Source organism: Megalops cyprinoides, chromosome 12 (genome assembly GCF_013368585.1).
Source record: "Megalops cyprinoides isolate fMegCyp1 chromosome 12, fMegCyp1.pri, whole genome shotgun sequence".
NCBI classification, from domain to species: Eukaryota; Metazoa; Chordata; class Actinopteri; order Elopiformes; family Megalopidae; genus Megalops; species Megalops cyprinoides.
In genome coordinates this window covers 27203527-27223441 of record NC_050594.1, presented here as the reverse complement: position 1 = coordinate 27223441, position 19915 = coordinate 27203527, and the positions used below count along the sequence as shown (strand labels likewise).

The 19915-nt window shown below is 42.8% G+C and overlaps 2 protein-coding genes across 3 annotated transcripts; one reads left to right on the top strand and one right to left on the bottom strand.

Moving 5' to 3' along the window:
• Window positions 1-688: 688 nt before the first annotated feature.
• xrcc3 (X-ray repair complementing defective repair in Chinese hamster cells 3) lies at window positions 689-6388 on the bottom strand. The gene is made up of 7 exons (XM_036543010.1): window positions 6191-6388; window positions 5373-5510; window positions 4702-4914; window positions 4336-4490; window positions 3379-3591; window positions 3151-3197; window positions 689-2180 (listed from the first exon to the last, which is right to left on the bottom strand). The coding sequence occupies exons 1-7, from the start codon at window positions 6243-6245 to the stop codon at window positions 1937-1939; spliced, it is 1065 nt and encodes a 354-aa protein (XP_036398903.1). The 5' UTR covers window positions 6246-6388; the 3' UTR covers window positions 689-1936.
• Window positions 6389-8734: 2346 nt separating this feature from the next.
• zfyve21 (zinc finger, FYVE domain containing 21) lies at window positions 8735-19638 on the top strand. Of its 2 annotated transcripts, XM_036541474.1 has the most exons (8): window positions 8735-8913; window positions 13242-13292; window positions 13616-13784; window positions 15356-15431; window positions 16183-16274; window positions 16691-16744; window positions 17807-17937; window positions 18228-19638. In XM_036541474.1, the coding sequence occupies exons 1-8, from the start codon at window positions 8788-8790 to the stop codon at window positions 18261-18263; spliced, it is 735 nt and encodes a 244-aa protein (XP_036397367.1). In that variant the 5' UTR covers window positions 8735-8787; the 3' UTR covers window positions 18264-19638. The 2 variants fall into 2 exon arrangements, with proteins under 2 accessions (XP_036397367.1, XP_036397368.1); XM_036541475.1 differs by lacking the exon at window positions 16691-16744 and having other exon boundaries at window positions 8737-8913.
• The last annotated feature ends 277 nt before the right edge of the window (window positions 19639-19915 follow it).

The window sequence follows — 19915 nt, the reverse complement described above, 5'->3', positions numbered from 1 at the left end:
GGAATGCAAGCAGATTTAGTCTTGGTTATGGAAAGAGTGGCGTTTCCTGTCAGAATACTGAAAGGTAGTGTCAAGTGTATGGATCTGAGAGCTGTGTACCAACTTTGGTAGCACTGCTTCTTTTCTGTTAGAGAGAATGGTGTCTGAGGGCTCGGTGTAGTCCTCATTATCTCTATCATAATACAGATGCTGAGTTTTGCTTACCACAAGGTTTTTTGTTACTGCAACAAATCACTTAAACCCTCTACTCAGCACTTTGCTGTCAGTTACAATCTAACAAACATGGAACTTGTCCAGATGGCTGCAGTCTGACTATGTGCAATATTGGAAGTGCTCTTTTTGAAAGCCCTGTTGTAGTGTTTTACATGCTCCCACATTCTGTTAACAGTTGATTTGCTTTGCTCTCACTGTAGCCTTAGCCCTTATGTTCTCATCTCCATAAAAAATTGTACAGATTATTGAGTTACTCTTGCTGCCAGTACCTTCAGCCTGTTACATGAGCTCGGCAAACAAACGTTTTCTTAATGTTACTTGTTGCTATGTTTTAGCATTATTGAGAGAACACTGTGTTAGCTGAGAGGAACATGTGTATACTTCAGCTTTATTTGTGAAGTGACATTTTCTGACTGTTGATCAGTTTGTCTTTTTATTATCAACATATTTTAATGTTTTAGTTTTTTTTTTTTTTAAAAAAAACAAGGGTTACTGAATTAGCACCACAGTGACTGAAGATGTTTTACATTTGGAGGCACATATGGATATTCAGTTGGAGGTAATGAAGTCTTCTTTTGATACATATTACTGTGTACATTTTCAACATATGGTATACTGTCACAAAACCTGCCCCTTGTCCACGTATCTTCTCATTAAACTTGCATTTCATTGTGTTCCTGTTCAAAAATGATCTTTTTACAAAATGGAGCTACACTCAAACCTAGCTAAACTAAGAGAAACACATAATCTAAGACTGTAGTGGACATCACATGTATTACCATTCCAATGTGTATGATCTAAAGAAGACTGCAGAGAAAAAGTGATGGCATCTTAACTCTAGACACTGGTCTCAGCTTCAGGGCTGACAATTTGCAGCCTTTGTCAGTCTTGAAAATGCGATTAGTCTTCTTGTCAGAACTGTTATTTACACATACATATCAGATATCTCTGCCTCCATATTGGTCTTGATCTCCTCTCTGCTTTTGGTCTCGGGCACAGTGGTCCATGGCTGTTAGGAAACTAAAAATGTGATTAATGCTCTGAGTGGCTTCTGTGGTTATCTGTTTTGTGCTTCACTTAAAAAGGCAGAATTAAACACACTGTGGTACTTTAAGTCATTGAAACTACATAGGCAACACAGTGGCAAAGGGGCAAGGTTGTAGTGAGATGAACCCACTGACTTCTGATCCTGTACGACTGGGCTTACTGGGTGACTTGCATGACATAACCCTGTTTTAGCAGTTGATGATCTGCCATGTTGTGTGTGTGTTTTTTTTAAGTGCACTATCTGTTCCTTCCTGTGGGTGGCACTGTGGGTGGTAGGGAGGTCGGGGGTTGGGCAGGGCAGACTCTGGACCACTTCTGTGCTACACTGCAGTGGCTGCTCCTCTCCAGGCTGCCCGCTGAGCTGGCTGCGTCCCTCTCCCCTGTGGTGAAATATTTGTCTCGCAAAATATTCTATGGTAATATTACACAGAAAGATAAATAATAAAGAACGTTCCACTGCTTCCTGTTGTACACGTCCAGTTTGTGTGAAATGTCATTCCTGGCCAGGACAGAGTGAAGCCGTTTCTCTTGGTCCTGCACTGTACTTTCACGCATACTCTTAGGCCACATGTGTGTTTCAAGCTCCTGATTACCAGCCTGGTCCTGTTGCAGCTGTAGCACAAAGTTTGCATCATTGGAGCGAATGAGTCACTACAGGAATAAGTGTGCGGTCTCCTCACTGGATTCCCAGACCCGAGGGCTGCGGTTCAGGAGGGATTCCTCTCACCCCCTCGACTCCCACACTGCACAGACAGGACGCTTGGGGCAGGTGGGGGGCGAACACCACCTCCAGCTTTCGGGGCACGCCGCCCGAGCCCCCTGCCTCGCTCTGTCCCTCCAGCCGCCGCAGCATTAGCCTCAGGAGCACCTGGTTGGCCCAGGCCATTCCCAACGCAGGAAGTACCCTGGTCTCCACCAGCCTGGGGAAACAGACACACAAGAGCTCTAACACTCAGCAAAGAGCCAGGGCAGAGCACACGCAAGCCTGCAACATGCAATGGCATGGCTGGACCTGATTCACACCCCATTCATTCATTCATTCATTTCTTACAACTTGCACACGTTGCACGTTGCTTGCACAGGAGTTTAACCCCCTCTCAACAATATAGTACACAGCATTCTGACGTAGCAAGCATGCATTTGCAGAACATTCATGAAGCTTAGATATTAAGGAATAAAAGATAGCAAGAGGATTGTGGTAACTGAAGAACACATTGAGAATCTCTTGCATTTTTTTCCACTTACAATGTTTGGATTGTGATGGTGTCGGACAGTGTGCCTGATAAGTTGGACCGTCAGCTTTAAACTCTACTCCAAACTGACACTGGTAGAAGGTCTTGAATGGGTTCACTCTGATCAAGCTGACCCAGAATACAGTGAGGTCAAGAGGCAGCAGGGAGACCCCACATTTATGCCTGGCCACCGAATCAACAGCCAGAAGTTGTGGATACACCAACCAGGATTTGGAGGTTTTCAGGCCCCATATTTTATTTTAGATTAGGGTTTTGTGGCCCTTTTGGTTCAAAATGACACTGGTGCAGAAGCACTCAATGTTACAGTGAGGACCAGTAAAGATCCTCTCACACTGTTTGCAGGGCTTGTTCAAAGAGATTAGTCTCCCTGTGTGGTTCTCTAATTTATGAAGTAGTATCAAATCCTATACTTGTCTTTGGTCTGTCTGGCCATATTATGTTTCATTCAAAATCTGGTCACATGCTCCTGAATACTAAAATATACACATCTTATATATTTAATAGTTCCTTCCCTAGGATCCCTTCTAAGATTCAGTCATAAACCTGCTTAAAATGTATTTACATTACATTTAATGGTAATCACCTGAGTGTCAAAGTGAACATACTTCTGTAAAATAATAAAAACACTGTCACTCACCCAAAACTACACCTGGCAGGATCGAAATTATCCACAACATCTGTCACCTGGGGGACAAAAAAAGCCTTAAATGAATCACCTTTCATCCTCAGCCTGCAGTTTATTTTACCTTGCATGGAATTTGCAACAACAGTAAGAGTTACTGTAGCGAAAAGAAAAGGTCATGCTTTCGTTGCAGGCATGTGGACGCGCCACATATTTCTGTGTGTGGAAACAGGATATTTCTACCTGGTTGATGCACAGCACAGGTGCTTGGAAGGAGTGGCTGAGACGCTGAAGAGCGCTTGCGAAGGCCAGCAGATGGCGAGCTCTCTCAACGGTCTCATCTGACTGGAACTCGCAGCGGAAAAGGGCGGCCACCGAGTCCACCACCACCAGCCGAACCAGGCCCCGAGAGAGAAGGATCGGCACCCGCCGTGTCACACAGGTCTGCAGCGCCGCCTGCAGGAGCACAAGAAGCACTACAACATCACTGAACAAATATTCTACTACATAGTCATCTACTATACATAAGGGCTGTAGCCCATTTAGGGACTAAGCTGGACAATGGCTTTATAGTTCTAACAAGAAAACTGAATAATACCCTTTGTCTCTTGGCAGGATCTTGCAAGATGTTAGCTGAGGAGACCAGGAGCTAAGTGCATTCTTATTGAGGTGGCCTAAAATTAACAGTACTATACTACATATTATAATCCCTATAGAAGAGTCTAGAGTATAGTAGAAACAGCAGGATGTAACTTCAATTGCAATAAAAAAATTTTCAAACATATTTTTAGTGAAATCACAGATGTGTCAACAGGCTGTAAAAAACACAAGAGGAAAACTGAGTGTTGTAAGCCGTCCTGATAATAGTGAGGTTTGTAAAACAAATGAATACCATAATTTAATCGTGTTTGCGTTTCCCTATAATACCCCTTTTCCACTTGCATATGAAGCAGAACATTTTCTATATTTCACAGTACAACACGCTAGTGGAAAAAGGATATGAGTATATTTTTACAATCATCATAGTGGAGAGGGTTACCAGCCATATCAATTTGGAATCCATCACTGACCCAGTTCATTCCTTTTCATCACAAATCTAGATAGAGTGGCATTGGTGTGCCTCCTGATGGGGCCGATGCCAGTGTATTTCTGGCAAAGGCGTGTTTTGAACTCATCATTCTGTACTGCCTTCAGTCTCACCAGATCAGCAGTGTGCTCGATGTAGATGTTGTCACTGAAGCGAATGCTGTGCACCAGCTCAGCAGGGAGCTCGGGCCTGAGCAGGGACTGCTGGGTAATGAGCTGTCGTAGGCGCTTGATGGGGAAAGAGTCTTCCGTGCAGATGTACACAGCTCCTGTACATACACAGGTCCAGAATGAGTCAATTCAGTCACAAAGTACAATACATACAGCACCAACATGAGTATACAAAAATAAGGTGACATGTACAAAAATGACCATCACTCCACTGGCTGCTACATTGCAATCGTGTCTATATTGCAGTTGCACTATAACAATGCAATCTCAATGAAGTGGTGATGCTGGTGACTGTGGAACTTCTCCTACCTGAGCCAAGTCCCCTGTGTTCCTGGGGGTACTGCACAGTCAAACACAGCTGCAGGCCGACCTGCGTCTTCCCCACACCACTCTCCCCAGCCAGCTCTGTGATGCCACTCAACGGTACGCCGCCTCGTAGCAGACTGTCCAGCACGGGACATCCCAGAGTCAACCTCTGCCAGGATTCCGCGGCAGGGCATTCTCTCTGGTACAGCTGCAATGCTGCGGGCACACAGATCAGCGTTTTCTAAAGTGGAACATCCAGAAACTTAGACCAGGATCTCAACAGTACCATCTTCTACAAGAAATATCCAAAGCCTGCTTAAAATCATGAGGAAATAACAGAATAATTCATTACTCATAATTACACCTCTACAAACTTTGGGTGAATTTAATTCGCAATCAATTAGCAGTGATGTTGCTGGAAATGCTGCACCCATCTGATAATTTAAGATACACAAGCAGTACCAAAAACGAGGAGGTAATGGCTGAGGGTCAAGGCATAGTTTGGAGAAAACTTACAATTGGGGAGAAGTATTTCTTGGCGGTAGCCAAGCACTGCACTTTCCGCTTGTATCTCGAAAAGGTATGGAAGTCGAATAAGGGCATATGTCGCAAAAATAAAAAATAAACAACAAATGACACGTTTAGGTATCTAATGTAGGTACTTTGGCGTCTACCTGTGACTGGCGGTGCTTTACGGTAGACGGTCGCGACTGCGGTGTATAAAAGCTTCACGTCCACCTGAGAGAGCTGAGTCAGGCGCTGCAGATCGAAACACGTAAGACTCAGTATCTCCCGCGCCGACTTCACGTTTGCTGAAATGATAACATATTTTGGAAATATGTAATGTTGCAAGTGGCAACCTACTTGATTGATTAGCTATCAATGGCTAAATGTATCTGCATGATCTTTTAAAGTCACTAACTTCATTGCTGTTTGTCACTAACTACTCACGAGATACAGACAGCTAGCAAACAATGAAATTATCTCGCCACTGTAACAACTGTTAACTAGACTAACTATGTTAACATTAAAATAACTTAACTAGCTAAGATCAGCTATATTTTTATCTTAGCGCGCCGTTACACCTGGCTGGCTAGCTTGATATACTATACGCTGACAAAATAACTAGATCTAAAAAAGACTCAGACATAGCTCATTTTAATTACACAAGTCATGTGACTAATTTTATTTCACAGTTCATTTAATTCCTGTTAGTCAGTCAGCTAGATTACAGGAAGAAATGTTGACTCTATAGCTACCCCGTTAGACTAGCTAGCTAGCTAGCTAAAGAAAGTCACGTTTACGTTGCTGACTGCCTTGCAAAATTCATGTCTCGATTCCTTTGTACCTTCGTTCATCGGGATAGCCAGTAACTTAAGGTGACTAAATATTTTAACAAGCTATTGTTAAAATATTTTTAAGCATAGGAAATCATCTACTATGGAGCTAGCTTGTAAACAAAAACGGTCATTAGCTAGCTAACGTGACTTACCTTTCTTCACGGCCGATATTATCCTAGAGTTAAGGTCTAGCAAGTCCCAGTCCATAGCCTTGATAAGGATAAGCTTAATTCAAACGCAAAGACATTAACGTTAGCCGACAGCCGATTTAACTGGCTAGCTAGCTGTTGGCATCCATTGCTTCATGTGCATCATATTTGCCGACATATACTTGCTGTCTGTCAAACGCATCTAAAAAGCCCGCACATATGGACGGATCCACCTCGTAAAAACAAGGGAGAGGACTTTAGAAATCCTTTACAATAGTACACAGACGCAAAGACATAAATCGCTGTTTTACAAAACTATATAATCTAATTGCATAACTATACAACTATTTTCTTTCTTAGACTGTTCGTAAAATATCTTAAAAGGAACACGCCACCCTTCTTTCTTGATCGTCTGTGGTACTCCCCTTTCTCGTGTGGTTTGGGATTGGTGACATCAGTAGCTGCTCCTCTCCGGGTCTGGCTCTTTCTGCCCGTAGCATCTGATCTCGAATCAGAACTAGCATTTGACATTCAATGCTTGAGGTCTAGGTGCGGGGTATGAAAGCTGATCTTAGATCTGTCAATGACAAAAACTACCCGCAGCATTTTTTGGCTGGATGCGCAGGTATTTTAAAATATCTGGATGGCGTCACCTTGTACATTATGTTCTCTCATTTGCTAGCTACGTTACATTTAGTAATGTGGCTGGCAAATGGGAGAACTGTTTTTTCTATTCTGGATTCTCATTTCAGACAGCAACTCAAGAACCACATATGTTTAAAAATGGTCTGTTACAGGCATCGACCCCAAAGGGATCATTGATTAATTAAAAATAGGAAATCAAAATCGTCATACAACTAACCAATTCATCTAATGGCTTTATATAATTTTTAAACTAACTTTCATTTGTGCAGCTTTACAGTCATCCAGAATAATTTTGGCATTGATTAACATAATGTATTTTACTAATGTGACTGTGGCTACATGAAGACATGAATACTGAATCATTACGGACATACAGTACATGGTCAAAAGTATGTGGACACCCCTCCTAATTGTTGAGTTCAGGTGCTTCAGCCACACCGATTGTTAACAGGTGCATAAAATTAAGCACATGGCCATGCAAACTCCATAGACAAACCTTGGAAGTAGAATGGGTCATACTGGAGAGCTCAGTGACATTAAACGTGGCACTGTCATAGGATGCCATCTTTGCCACAAGTCAGTTTGTGAAATTTCTGCCCTGCTAAATCTGCCCCAGTCAACTGTTAGTGCTATTATTGTCAAGTGGAAGCGTCTAGGAGTAACAACAGCTGAGCCACAAAGCGGTAGACCACACAAACTTACGGAGCGGGGTTGCCAAGTGCTGAAGCATGTAGCACGTAAAAACCGCCTATCCTCTGTTGAATCACTCACTACAGAGTTCCAAACTGTCCCTGGCTGCAACATCAGCACAAGAACTGTGCATCGGGAGCTTCATGAAATGGGTTTCCATGGCTGAGCAGCTGCACACAAGGCCAACATCACTATGTGCAATGCCAAGCGACGGCTGGAGTGGTGCAAAGCACGACTGCCACTGGATTCTGAAGCAGTGGAAATGCATTCTCTGGAGTGATGAATCACGCTTCAGTATCTGGCAGTCTGATGGATGAATCTGGGTTTGGCAGATGCCAGGCGAGCACTACCTACCGGAATGCAAAGTTTGTAAAGTTTGTAAAGTTGTAAAGGACTCCATTTTAATGCCCTTGGTTTTGTAGCGGGATGTCCAATAAGCTCATATAGGTGTGATGGTCAGGTGTCCACATACTTTTGGCCATATAGTGAATGTTAACTTATTTATGTTATTTTGATTTATTTAGGCTGTGGTGCATTTTCTAATATGAACCAGTGTCTGTGACTGAATTTGTCATTATGATATATTGTGATGATTTTACTTTATGGTTCAGATAATTTTATTGCACTATAAACAATGCACTTAGCCTTGGATAGATCAAGCTGCTTTAAGTGTGAAATAGCATTAGCAATAAAACTCAGACATTTAAAAACCACATACTAGTTTACTGAACCTGAACTTTGGCTTTTTTTCCTCTGTTGGGAAACTCAACTCTTGTCTGCTGGAACCAGATGGAAATGTTTGTAAGGACTTATTGTGGTTGTATCATTGTCGCTAATTCTGTAGGACACCCAGTAAATTGGTTAACTTTAGGTGACAGATATGAGGCATGTCCCGTCACGTAAGCCCGCAGTTTTCCAGATGGCACATTAGACGATCCCAAATTCTATGGAAAACTTAGGTCCCTAAAGATCCCGTTTGTGTGATAGCAAACGTCAGCTTAACTCAAATACACGGTTTTTGTGCAAAAGCTGACATTGATCCACAGAGGCCACTGACCTTTAACATATAAACAAATCATTGATAGACCCCCGTCACATGTTATGGGTGGAGTCAGAATAACAAATGATGATTTATTTCCTTTGTAATTGTTTTCCATGTGATCCTCTCGAAGAGCACTCTGAGTAGCTTGATTGGTTCACTGTGGTGTCTATCAAAAGCCGTTCACGGCACACACGAGTGGGGAGGAGGACAGCTGGATGGAAAAATGTCCTCCGTGCCTGATGGTAAGAAATTGGTTCGTAGCCCAAGTGGACTTCGTATGGTTCCCGAGAATGGGGCATTCAACAGCCCATTTTCCTTAGACGAACCGCAATGGGTGCCAGACAAAGAGGTGAGTTCGGAAATCATAGTGTGTGTGTTGGGTGCATGGACTTTGATCTGGGACTGAAGAATTGGGCGTTGCATTAGCTAACGTTAGCTACAACCAGCTAGCTGGCAGCTCGATGAACAGCTTCGTTTCTCCACGTAGCAAGTTTGGTAGCAAGCAAGCCCAGCATATTGTATCGTGCGTTAACAAGAAACCTCGCTTATGTCTGCATTAGCTAGCACGCCAGCTGTTGCTTTTAAGTTGTTAAATTGTTACCACATAGTACAAGCTGCTGCTTGGCTGATAAGCTACAACTTTTATGAAACCCAGTGCCTCGGTTTTGATGGAGCCAACTTTTGCAGCAATAACAGTAATAATGAAAATCAAGACAGGATTTCGTCAGCTGTCAGGTTGATGTTACTTGCTTGCTGCATACAGTGAGCAATGGCTAGTCAACTGCTTCGTTGTCAACCTAGCTATCTAACTAGCTATCGTTAGCTAACGTTAGTTATGTCATGCCGTTGCCTTTGTCGCACCGCGATTTATAGTGGTTAGCTAGGTAGCTAGCCTGCGGTTGTGTTGTTACCTAGCTAGCTATTAAACGGCATTTCACAGTAATTGACTGTAATTTGTCTTTAATACTAAAATTGAAAGAATGGATGTTCCAACAAAGATATTAACCAGCTAGCTGAAGAAAATGAATGTAAACTGTCCAGCAAACTAGCACGTCGAAATGGCCTATTTAAGCAGCTAGCTAAATCGATTCAGACATCAAACTTGCTTGTATAAATGAGGGCACCTACTGATATTTATGTTTGTGCAATATGTATGTGTATTTCAGCAATACACCTCCAACACGACAAATTATCCACACGGAGCTAACTGTGAAGGTACAATATTTTTATGAAGTGGTTGGTGTCACAGCAAGTCGTCTTTGTTGATATCGTTGTCATCTTACAAACTGATTGCACACGTTTCCAAGCAGAGCATTGACATTTTGGCTTTTATAGTTCACACACGAGATTAGTGTCGGAGTGAAACTCGCAGAACAGTATTTCCTTGTGTTTGGACAGAATCCTGCTGTGTCTTAAGACTTGTTAGGTTATAAATACGGTCTTCAGCAGTGTGACGATGCTTTAAACCCATGCATCGGATCCTTTCATTGCATTATACACAAATTACACATTACTGCTTTGCCAAACGGGACTATAAGGATTTTTATAAATTGCATGGCAAACGTCGTCATGGCGAAGTTGAGTGAGAACCTAAGCAGTCAGTCGAGAAAAGTGAGTGTGACAGTGTTTTCAACTATTTTTTTTTTTCACTCGAAACGGGCTTCCTGGGTGTTTGTCAACATTCCGACCAGGGTCTTGATAGTCTTGCATCGATGGTAGTTCAGCAGATCTCTTGTGCCTTTTCTGGGAAAAATAAGAACGTTTTGTTCATTTAATAGTTTGGTTGTTGCTTTCAATTTGAAGTGGTTCAAACAGGACAGGACAAACAGGATTTACAGCTGATTGTTGTTGTTGTTTTGTTTACAAATGTCATGACCTAAATCTTATTTCAGTTTGTAGAATTGTGAGCGAGGCAGTGAAATCCTCCTTAGAAAAGCCAGATTTTAAGTTGGCTAAGATTTAAAAGCTAATCGATTTGTATTACAGAATAAATAATTCATCTCATTGGATTTTTCAGTGGGATTGGGTAATGGTCCTGAACGTGAGCAAAGTACTCTGCTCTGTGAAAGGCTGCTCGTTGCCAGTAACAAACTCCTGGCCACACAGACTTTAAATAGGATTTTGCAACTTGTTTAGTTTGAAAGATGGAAGAGATACGGCTCCAGCAACACATCTGGAAATGCAGTGGTCTTATTCATTACATATTTGTTTATGACGTAGTTGCTAAATGGATCCAAACTGGGTGGCCGTCTCGAAAGACTTGTTGTTGTGGTTAGTGTGGCTCCTCTTGTGTCGTTGCTCTGTGCTAAGAGGAAGTCAGGACTGGCAGCTCCATGTAGTGTAGCACGGCTTCATGGTGGCGTCTTGGGTAGTGGTCACAAGGCGCAAAGAGCACAGCCTGTCAGTGTGTGTGTGTGTGCCATGCCTGGCAGAGAGAGAAGGCCCTTGAGCCAGCCTCATGGTAGCCAACCTTCCAGTCTACACCACAGGGTGCAGAGCGTGTTGGGTGCGGCTGTCCATGGGGCGGGTACCAGAGGGGGTCTGTGGCTGTGTACCAAACCACCCCTGATATGCTTTGCGTTCACGGACTCTCCATGCTTGGGAGTGCACTGCCTGCCATACTAAGTGTGCCCCAGTACTGAGCAAGTGGAGGGCTCACACCCTCCATTGCCCCTTGGAGAAAGTTTGGATTGTGGGGGTATAACTGATGCCTCTTTGATTCTTTGGCAAAAACAGCTGAAACCACAGATCTGTGGTCTAAGACTTAAAGGTGGAGACATTCAAAACATAAACATAGTGGACACTTGTTCACGTAAATACAAACAGCAGGACAGTGTGGTCTGACATCATTACAAATTACATGCTTAATGTGTGATATACACTAACTCATTGTCCTAGCGTAGTATTGTGAGTAATATGTCCCCTTAAGGAAATTTAAAAAAAGTCTACCTGGCTAGATGAGCTTGCCAGCTATGGTACTACATAAGCACCAGTTATTACAGATTAGCTGCTGATTTATAAAGCTGCTTAACTGTCTCTTAACTATCTAGTTAAAACAACTTTCTAGCTCGCTGTTATGCCTGTGGATAACATGACAATCAGGTCTTTGCTTATTGATTACTTTGTTGAATATTTTACCTTGAAAATACTAGCAAGGAGTGACAAACGTAAACGTATTGAGCTGCGTTTTTCATCCACAGCAACTCTGCTAGAGAAAGCTCTTGCTGCTACATGCGGAATAAGGACAGAGGGTGTCCCAAAGTGAATGTTTTAAATCTCCTGCTCCCCCCTCCCCCCTTACTATTCACCAATTCTCAGGCCCACGCAGTGATGTCAGAAAGTATTGACGTTGAGGGGACTGCTGATCAAGGGGAAAGGGGAGAAAAGGCAGTTTTCGACACAGCCTGGGGGTGTGTGAAGGGCCAAACGCCATGCCATTACGGCAGCTCTTTCCTCCCCTTTTCCTCCCATACTTTACTGCCTTTATTTGTTGTGTGACTGCACGTGTGTTGACTTCCATATTCTTCATATGTTGTTCTAAAAAGATTTTAAATGAATGTTTAGTTTTTTCATATTAGGGAGGAGTCTGTTTTTGCTGAAAACTGAGAGGGAGAGTGTTCTTTGGCTGAGCATAGCTGAATCTGCAAAATGATCCTGCCTCAACACTCTGCTGTTTGGACATTTGCGGGAACTGTTCCGCAAATTGTGGGGTCATTGTCCTTCACAAGTCAGGTGTTCTTTGTTAGAAATATTCACAGGAAGCTGTAAGTTTCCACGATGCCGTCCAATATCAAGAAGTTCAAGGCTACTGGATTGGTTGTTGGCTTGGCTACAAGATAGCCTTGTTAGTGTACTATGAGGAAAGTGGCTTAGGTGGCACATGTATCCCCAATGACGACTATTGGAGGTGGACTTTCTTGAGGCAAGAAACTGCCTTGGTCAAGATACAGTTCATTCAGTGTTGCTTGTACAAATATGGTGCTCAGGGCAGAATTGCAAGGAATAAATCACGTCAGAGGGTAGAACACAATACGAAGCAGTGGCATGTTGCCTAGATTAATCAGACTACATCCTAATGATGTTTGTCATTAAGCTGCAGCCTGCAGTCTGATTAAGGATGTTTGTAAAAACCTAATTAAATTTGGCAACGATTCCAAAATTGAGAGGCAAATAATTTTGTAGACACTAAAATAATACAAGGGGATTTGAAATGGGCTGTTTTGCAGAGGACATTTAACAATTGCCAAATATAAAACTATACATCATGGGAATAAGAATTTAAGGCAACAGTATTTTATGAGGAGACAAATTTAGTGTGGATGTTGTGACGAAATCTTGGTTATTGTATCACATTGCTCTGTCTTAACATAGACATTGTGCTGACACTGAAAAAAGGGAGAACAGGATGATGGGGAATAGAGTAAAGTGCAAACACAGGGAGGTTGTACTAAACCAACACAATCCCTCAGTTTAGAATAAGCTCTTCAGTTTTGGTCACCACACTAAAATACATTCAAGCGCTTGGGAAAAAAAATCCTCAGAATTGTGGTATGGTGTATGAAGGGGTGATGTGCCTGCTCTCATCTTTAGAAGTTCTTTTGCTCTTATATGGTGATCAGCATTGAACTGAGGTGAACAGTGAAGCAATCTTTTTGCAATATTGTGTTCCTCTTTCAGTGCCCAAGATGCATGCAGTGTGACGCAAAGTTCGACTTCATTACAAGGAAGGTGAGCAACGTTTCCTCAACCCCTGACTGCACTGCCAGTCGCTGTCACTTCTGTTCTTCAGTGGTCAAGATCTTCCTTTCAGTCAGCGTGTTGTGGTCGTCTGTCCCCGCTGTTCTCCCGCATATACTCATCAGTCTGCTTGTGTCAGTGTCTAAATCTGTAACTGAATACTTCTTTCCCCTCTTGCCAGTGGTGAATGGCCAGTTCTAAACAGTATAAAGTGTTGCGCTGTTACTCTGTAATTAGATATACCTGATAAGTTCTCGGATCTTGTGATTTGTAATTGGTCAAGCACAATGCATCTGCTCCCCCCCTGTGTACAGCACCACTGCCGGCGCTGTGGGAAGTGCTTCTGCGACAAGTGCTGCAGTAAGAAGGTGGCCCTCCCGCGGATGTGCTTCGTGGACCCAGTGCGGCAGTGCGCCGCCTGCAGCCTCATCTCCCAGAAGGAGATGGAGTTCTACGACAAGCAGCTCAAAGTGCTGATGGGCGGTGAGTGGGGCGATGTCGCCCGATATTGCGCTCATCGCAGCGCGGGCCCGCGGCCTCTCTGCGGCTCCGCTATCTCCCTCTGAGATAACCGCGAACGTCAGACTGCCGATTGTCAGCCGGCGAGCGAAAGGGCCCATCAGGCTTTTCCTCTGCGCGCACCACAGGGTATGGCTGTATCACAGTACAAAGGCCATGATACGGGATGTATGACAGTATGAGGCATGTCTCATTGTACACTGTCTGCTTTTTTGTTACATAAGTGTAAGTGAATAAACCCACGTGTGTGCAGCTTCCGATGGCAAAATTTCCTTTTGGGTATAACAGATTGACAAATCGTCTTTGTCATTGCTCCAAACATAGAACAAAACCGATGCATTGATGTAGTTAAGTCATAAGACATATAACCAGTGTAAGTATAACTGCAATATCTTTGAGGGCCTTACACATAATCTTGTGCATGGGTTGTGCGCCATAAACATTCGTTCTTGTACCCACATTTTTATAGCATTTTGTGCTTGTCTAGACACTACGACCAATACTGTGAATGAGAAAAATTGGCAGATGTATGAAATGACAGGCAAAAAATGTTTTGTCAGTCAGAAGGGAATATGCTAATTTTCCAGTAATCTTAAGGACAGCATGATATTCAAATTACTTTGAATTGCAAGGTTTGACTCCAAAGGTACAAGTACTCTACTGTGCTGAAGATGTCTTGGAATAAGTGACGTCAGAGCAGAAAAAGTGGAGAAACTGCTTGACTGTAGGGGTTCCCTCAGCAGCAGGTCTGTCCTCTGTGAAGGTGGTGCAGCCTGGACAGTCTTCATGGATGGGCCTCGGTGCTCTGCCACCCTGTCCCTCCCCTCGCTGGCCTGCCTGCAGTATTGTGTGGTATGGGGTGTTCCCAAACCAGGGTGGCTAAAAATAGGCCCTGCCCTGGGGCTGTTCCACGCTGCAGCACCCGGGCTTTAATGCAAAATCCATTAGCAGTATGGAAGGCTGGACGTGGTCAGCCAGGGCTGCATGCAGGCGTTCTGGAGCTGAGTGCTCAGATTAAGACCTGCACCCTGCAGCTGTCTCTGAGCTGTCGCAGGATTGACGTGCTGTTAACTCTTGGAGGGCTGGAGCGAGCCGTTGTACATACTTTATCTTTCCTGCTTTGTCTCTTTCCCCACCTCCCCTTACTTGGGCTTGAACACCATGGTATGGAAGAGGAGGTTCAAGGTTATGTTTGTGTACATTGAAAAAGGCAAGCAGAGTGGACTGTGCTGCACTAGGATGGGTAGGAACGCTCCAGTCATAGATTAACAATTTAGCTGATCAACAGAAGTAATTTTTGCAACAGCTATGATCCCATTTCTTGTAACACCCTTCTGAATGCAAGATAGTATTGAGCTGTGCTCTGAGGGTGTATCATTTGGGTCTTCCAGTCTGTCAGCATTAAATAGACTCCTTAACAATGTTCTGTGTCTAAGCAGTGTTCAAATTTTCATCAAAGAAGCATGGGTCTTCAGCCCCTTATTGCATTTGTTAAATCTAATTTGCAATTGACTTGTCTCTTCCTTTCTCATTAGGTGGAACATTCCTCGTCACTTTGGGCACATCAGAAAAGTCCGAGACCATGGTGTGTCGTCTTTCTAACAACCACAGGTACTGTGGTCTCAGTTTCTCTTGCACAAACTGTGCAGTTACCTGTAAAGCTGGAGAATTACATAGCTTTATTGATCCTGTTAAAGGTGCTGCTATACGAGAAGTTGTATAACCAAGCAACTACAACATTACAAAATGTGGCATATAAAAGAAATGAAATACAAGCCTTGTTTTCTCCCAGCTGAAAGTCTTGTACCACAGTACTACTTTTGCACTGTTACAGCTCTCATTTGCAGCTTTTCCTCCTCTGATATCTTCAGAAAACATTGACACATCCTATCAATCTCTTCCTCGTGCTCAGATCTTCCCTGGTCTTTATAGCACTTTTGTCACTGTCCAGCTTGAGACTACTTTGGGGAATACACATTTTAGCAGAGGTAGCACTAGCCTATCGATTTCATGCTCTATCAAAACACAAGGGTATGAAGTGACAGTTTGTCACTCCTGAGGATCTTGAGTCAGTATCTAAGTCTTTCTATCTTGAGTCTTTGTCACTGCTGGAAAATCAGTCTGCAGGGTGAAACTTTAAAATTTAATGAATCAAGAGCAGTGGGAGAGGATTACTGATGAGCCATATGCTAACCACTTAGCACCCCCCAGCCGCTGCCTCAATACATACTGTTAAATAATCTGGCCTCATAACATACTTGGTTTGTTAGTTTAAATAATCTGTGTTTTCTCTATCCAGTGTTCCTGTCTTTAGTCATCATTTTGTCAGGTTTGCCAAGCTTAAAGGTCTCTCTCTGCTCAGGTATCTCTTCCTGGATGGGGAAAGCCACTTTGAGGTGGAGCTGTCTCGGATAACAAGCATGCAGGTGTTGACTGAGGGCTTTACCCCTGGAGGTAAGGCTTGGACCTCTTATTGCGAGCCCCTGCACCCCAGTGCAGTGTGTGTGTCCCTGAGAGTGTAGTTAAAGACACACAGCGTGACAGTGTCCCGGTGGAGGTTGGGGCGATAAAAGCACGATGATAGAGGAGTTTCCTTTCCTGTGGCAGCGCTTTGCCTTTTTCTGTGGTTCAGCCCCTGACAGAATTTACAGGCCACAAAGTAAGGACTCCTACATTTGTAATGCTAATTAAAGAAATAACTGTGAATGTCGTTAAGTGTTGCCTGTGCCAGCCCTGTGTGCTAGATCAGTAACATGGGGAGGGTAAACCCTGCATCCTGGATGGGAACAGGTCGTGTCGGGGCTGTGGTGTTCTGAATAACCCTTCTCTCTCACTGTCTCTGGGCTGCCTTTCCTCTCCTCTGGGCTCAGAGAAAGACATTCACACTTACACCAGTCTGCTGGAGAGTCAGTATATATCAGAAGGTCAGCACTCTTTCTCTGTCTCTCTCCCTCTCTGAGACTGTTCATCGATTCCAAGTCCTTCTCATGCCACTGCTTTTAAAGAGGTTGCCGTCCTGAGGGGAAATTCATAATGACAGTCATGTCATCAAGACAATTGTCTCCTCTCCCCTATTTCATTGTAGGTAACTGCTGCATTCTGGTCACAGTTCTCTCAGAATATAGACCTCTCTTCAAGATATGTAACATGAAGTCACAGCATGGATTGGATGTTTTGCTCTATGACTTGAACTTTGAACCAAATCAAAGTTTTATTTTTCTCAACAGCTGTTTTAGCTCACTCCAGACACTTTGAAGTGACAGGTTATTACTGCTGCTATTATTTTTAAAAGTGACAATCATGAAAAGCCCTTGAAATTGGCGTACAAGTCCCTCTATTGAATATCAATGGCTATCTCCTTAAAAGCACCTCTTGCATGTCTCCTGGTTGCAAACATGTACTTTGTGTGGCACACACCTTAAGCTGCTGAGTGGCCTGTGTTGTGTGACATGCATTTAGCTCAGTAGGTGTTTACCCCATAAGTGTGTGTGTGTGTGTATGTATGTTTGGGAGGGTCCTGCAGAAGACCTCATGTCAGTTACAGTAGTTTAGATGGTGCTGTCCTTAGACTGCTACAACCTGACTACAAAAGTGGTGAACAGTATTCATGGTTAAATATAAATTTGGACTACTTTGTAAAATGGGTTTTTATTTAAAACTATTGCTGAGTTGTGGTGCAAAATGTTCCGTTTTTTCATGCTTAAAGATTTATTTGTGGTCAATTGTGGATTCTAGTTGGGACATTCATCTAAAATATACACATGCATGATTGATTTTTTTCCCTAACAAATTATTTGACATTTTTAAAAAGCCATTGATTATTTTGAGTCTCTGGTTACGCTGTCTTATCTGACAGTTCTTTGCTTGTTTCTGGTATTGTTGCTTGTATCCACATTATTGCCACCTCTCCATTATTGCACAATGTGTCCTGGGTCGATTGACAGTGTTGTAAGGACAGCGATTGTTGACTGTGTGCACACACGCAGGTGCAAACTCCCGGGCCAGTGGCATGTTGCTCCACTACAAGTCAGTGGGATCTCAGGACCTGCAGCAGCTTCGCTTGGAGGCTGCAGATGACAAGAAAACTGCATCCACCTGGCTGGCTGCCATGCACAAGGTATGGCATGCAGCCAGGCTGGCTGCCACGGCCTTACCCTCTAAGACATGTTAGGTCACCAATGCAAATCCTACTCCTTCTCTTTTAAAGGTCCATAGATGCCTACTAGAGCACATCACTGTGGAAATAAACTGTGGGGAAACCTAGAGAAATGTAGCTGTGCACTTTGTCCTGTTGTGATCCCATAGGGACATTCTGCCCTGAACAATATGACACAAGACATTTTTTTCATTCTCACAACATTAAACCTGTGCTGTTCTCAATTTGTGTTTTTTTTCTGCTCTCAACAGGCTGCAAAACTGCTGTATGAATCTCGGGATCAGTGAGGTGGCAGTGGGCCGGGAAGGCCGAGCGCAGACCCAAGTGTTTCCTACTATCCAGTCTCACATGTACTCTGAAATGCCTACATTCTGTTTACTCCGCTTTCTGTTCCCAGTTCAGGCAGAACGGGTCCCTAGGTGTCAGTGCTCTGGGGGTCCACAGGTATTTACTGACTCTAGTGCAATATATACGTTTAATAAATGCTTTAAATGTAGTCTCACGTATTGGATTTTGTAAAAACTATTTTGTTAAATATTCCTATTTTAACACGATGAAGACGCAGTGTACGTACTTTTTACTGCTAAAGTATTTACTATAGTTTTTTCTAGCACTTATGTACATTGTTTTTTCCTACACTAAGGCGTGAATTTAAAATTTGCGTTCGTGGAGTGAGTGGATATTTACCCAAGCAAACATTTGTGATTTTTTTTTTTTGAAGCACGCTGCTAAATCCCTTCAAATTACACTAAAACTTAAGAGCTAGTGCTCACCTCTCTAAAAGGACAAAATGAAGGTACAATGCAATACTTCACACCTTTTGGGTTGTATGCATTTTCACCAAGTCAGTATTCTTCAACGTTACACCAAATACAGAAAACAATTGCTTTGAAAAGATATCTTTGATTGAGCTTGATGCGTTTTAACTACTTTTTAAGCATCTTATTTGGGTGGGATCAGAATATAAAGCCATGCCATAAAATGTTCCCAAAGGAACATAATTTAATTCTTATTGAGTTTTTGTATTTGATAGAGAACCTTTCATCCATTGAGGTTGTCCTGCTATGACAGCTGTCCACACCAAGAGTGTCGTGATTATATAGTAACACATTTAAAGGCATGTTTAAAGGAGTTTGCTAGATGTGGATATGTGGCATTATGTGTTGCAGTGCACCAGTATGTGTGTTTTTACTGTTGGATTGTGGGGCCCGTTATTATTTTTACTGAGGCTGTAGTTTTGAAATTAATATATTGATTGATACGGCTGGGTTACCTGCCCGAAGAAAGAAAGGAGTCATCTGTATTCAACCGAGAGCTTCGTCCTTGAGCCGTCAAGTTAATGTAAATGCATTACCAACTCAGTGTATTGTAGTCCTCTATCTGTTAGAATCTCTAAGTTCCAAGATGCAGTTGTATATGTGAGGGCATTGCAAACCCAGAAACGACATCCGTTTGGCGCGGTTACTCTGCAGCAGAGTAAAGGCGAACATTTGAATTACAGTATGATAAGTAGGCATGCGCTACATGGTCATGGATGCATTTAGCAATGGTTTTGTAACACTTTGCTATCTCTGATTTTCTTCATCTTTTTTATAGCAATTGTCTTACAGTAATTTTATTATAGTTTACAAATGTATGTGCACAAAATGTTCAATTTTGTTACAGTATCCTAACTCAAATTAAATACAGTTGTTTGTATCCACATGTTTTTGTCCTTATTTTTACATCTCCAGTCAGGTCCAGTTTTTGGCTGTTCTATCTGGAGCATTTGGCTATAATTGAGTAAAACATTGGTAATAATGAAAGGAACCATGAACTGTGGCACAGTTCATACTGGGAATCTGCTCCATTCTTGAATGTCAAGAGGACCACCGAAGACAGTATGCTGTATCTTAATGAGGAAGATAAAAAGACTGGAATTGACACGGACACCAATATA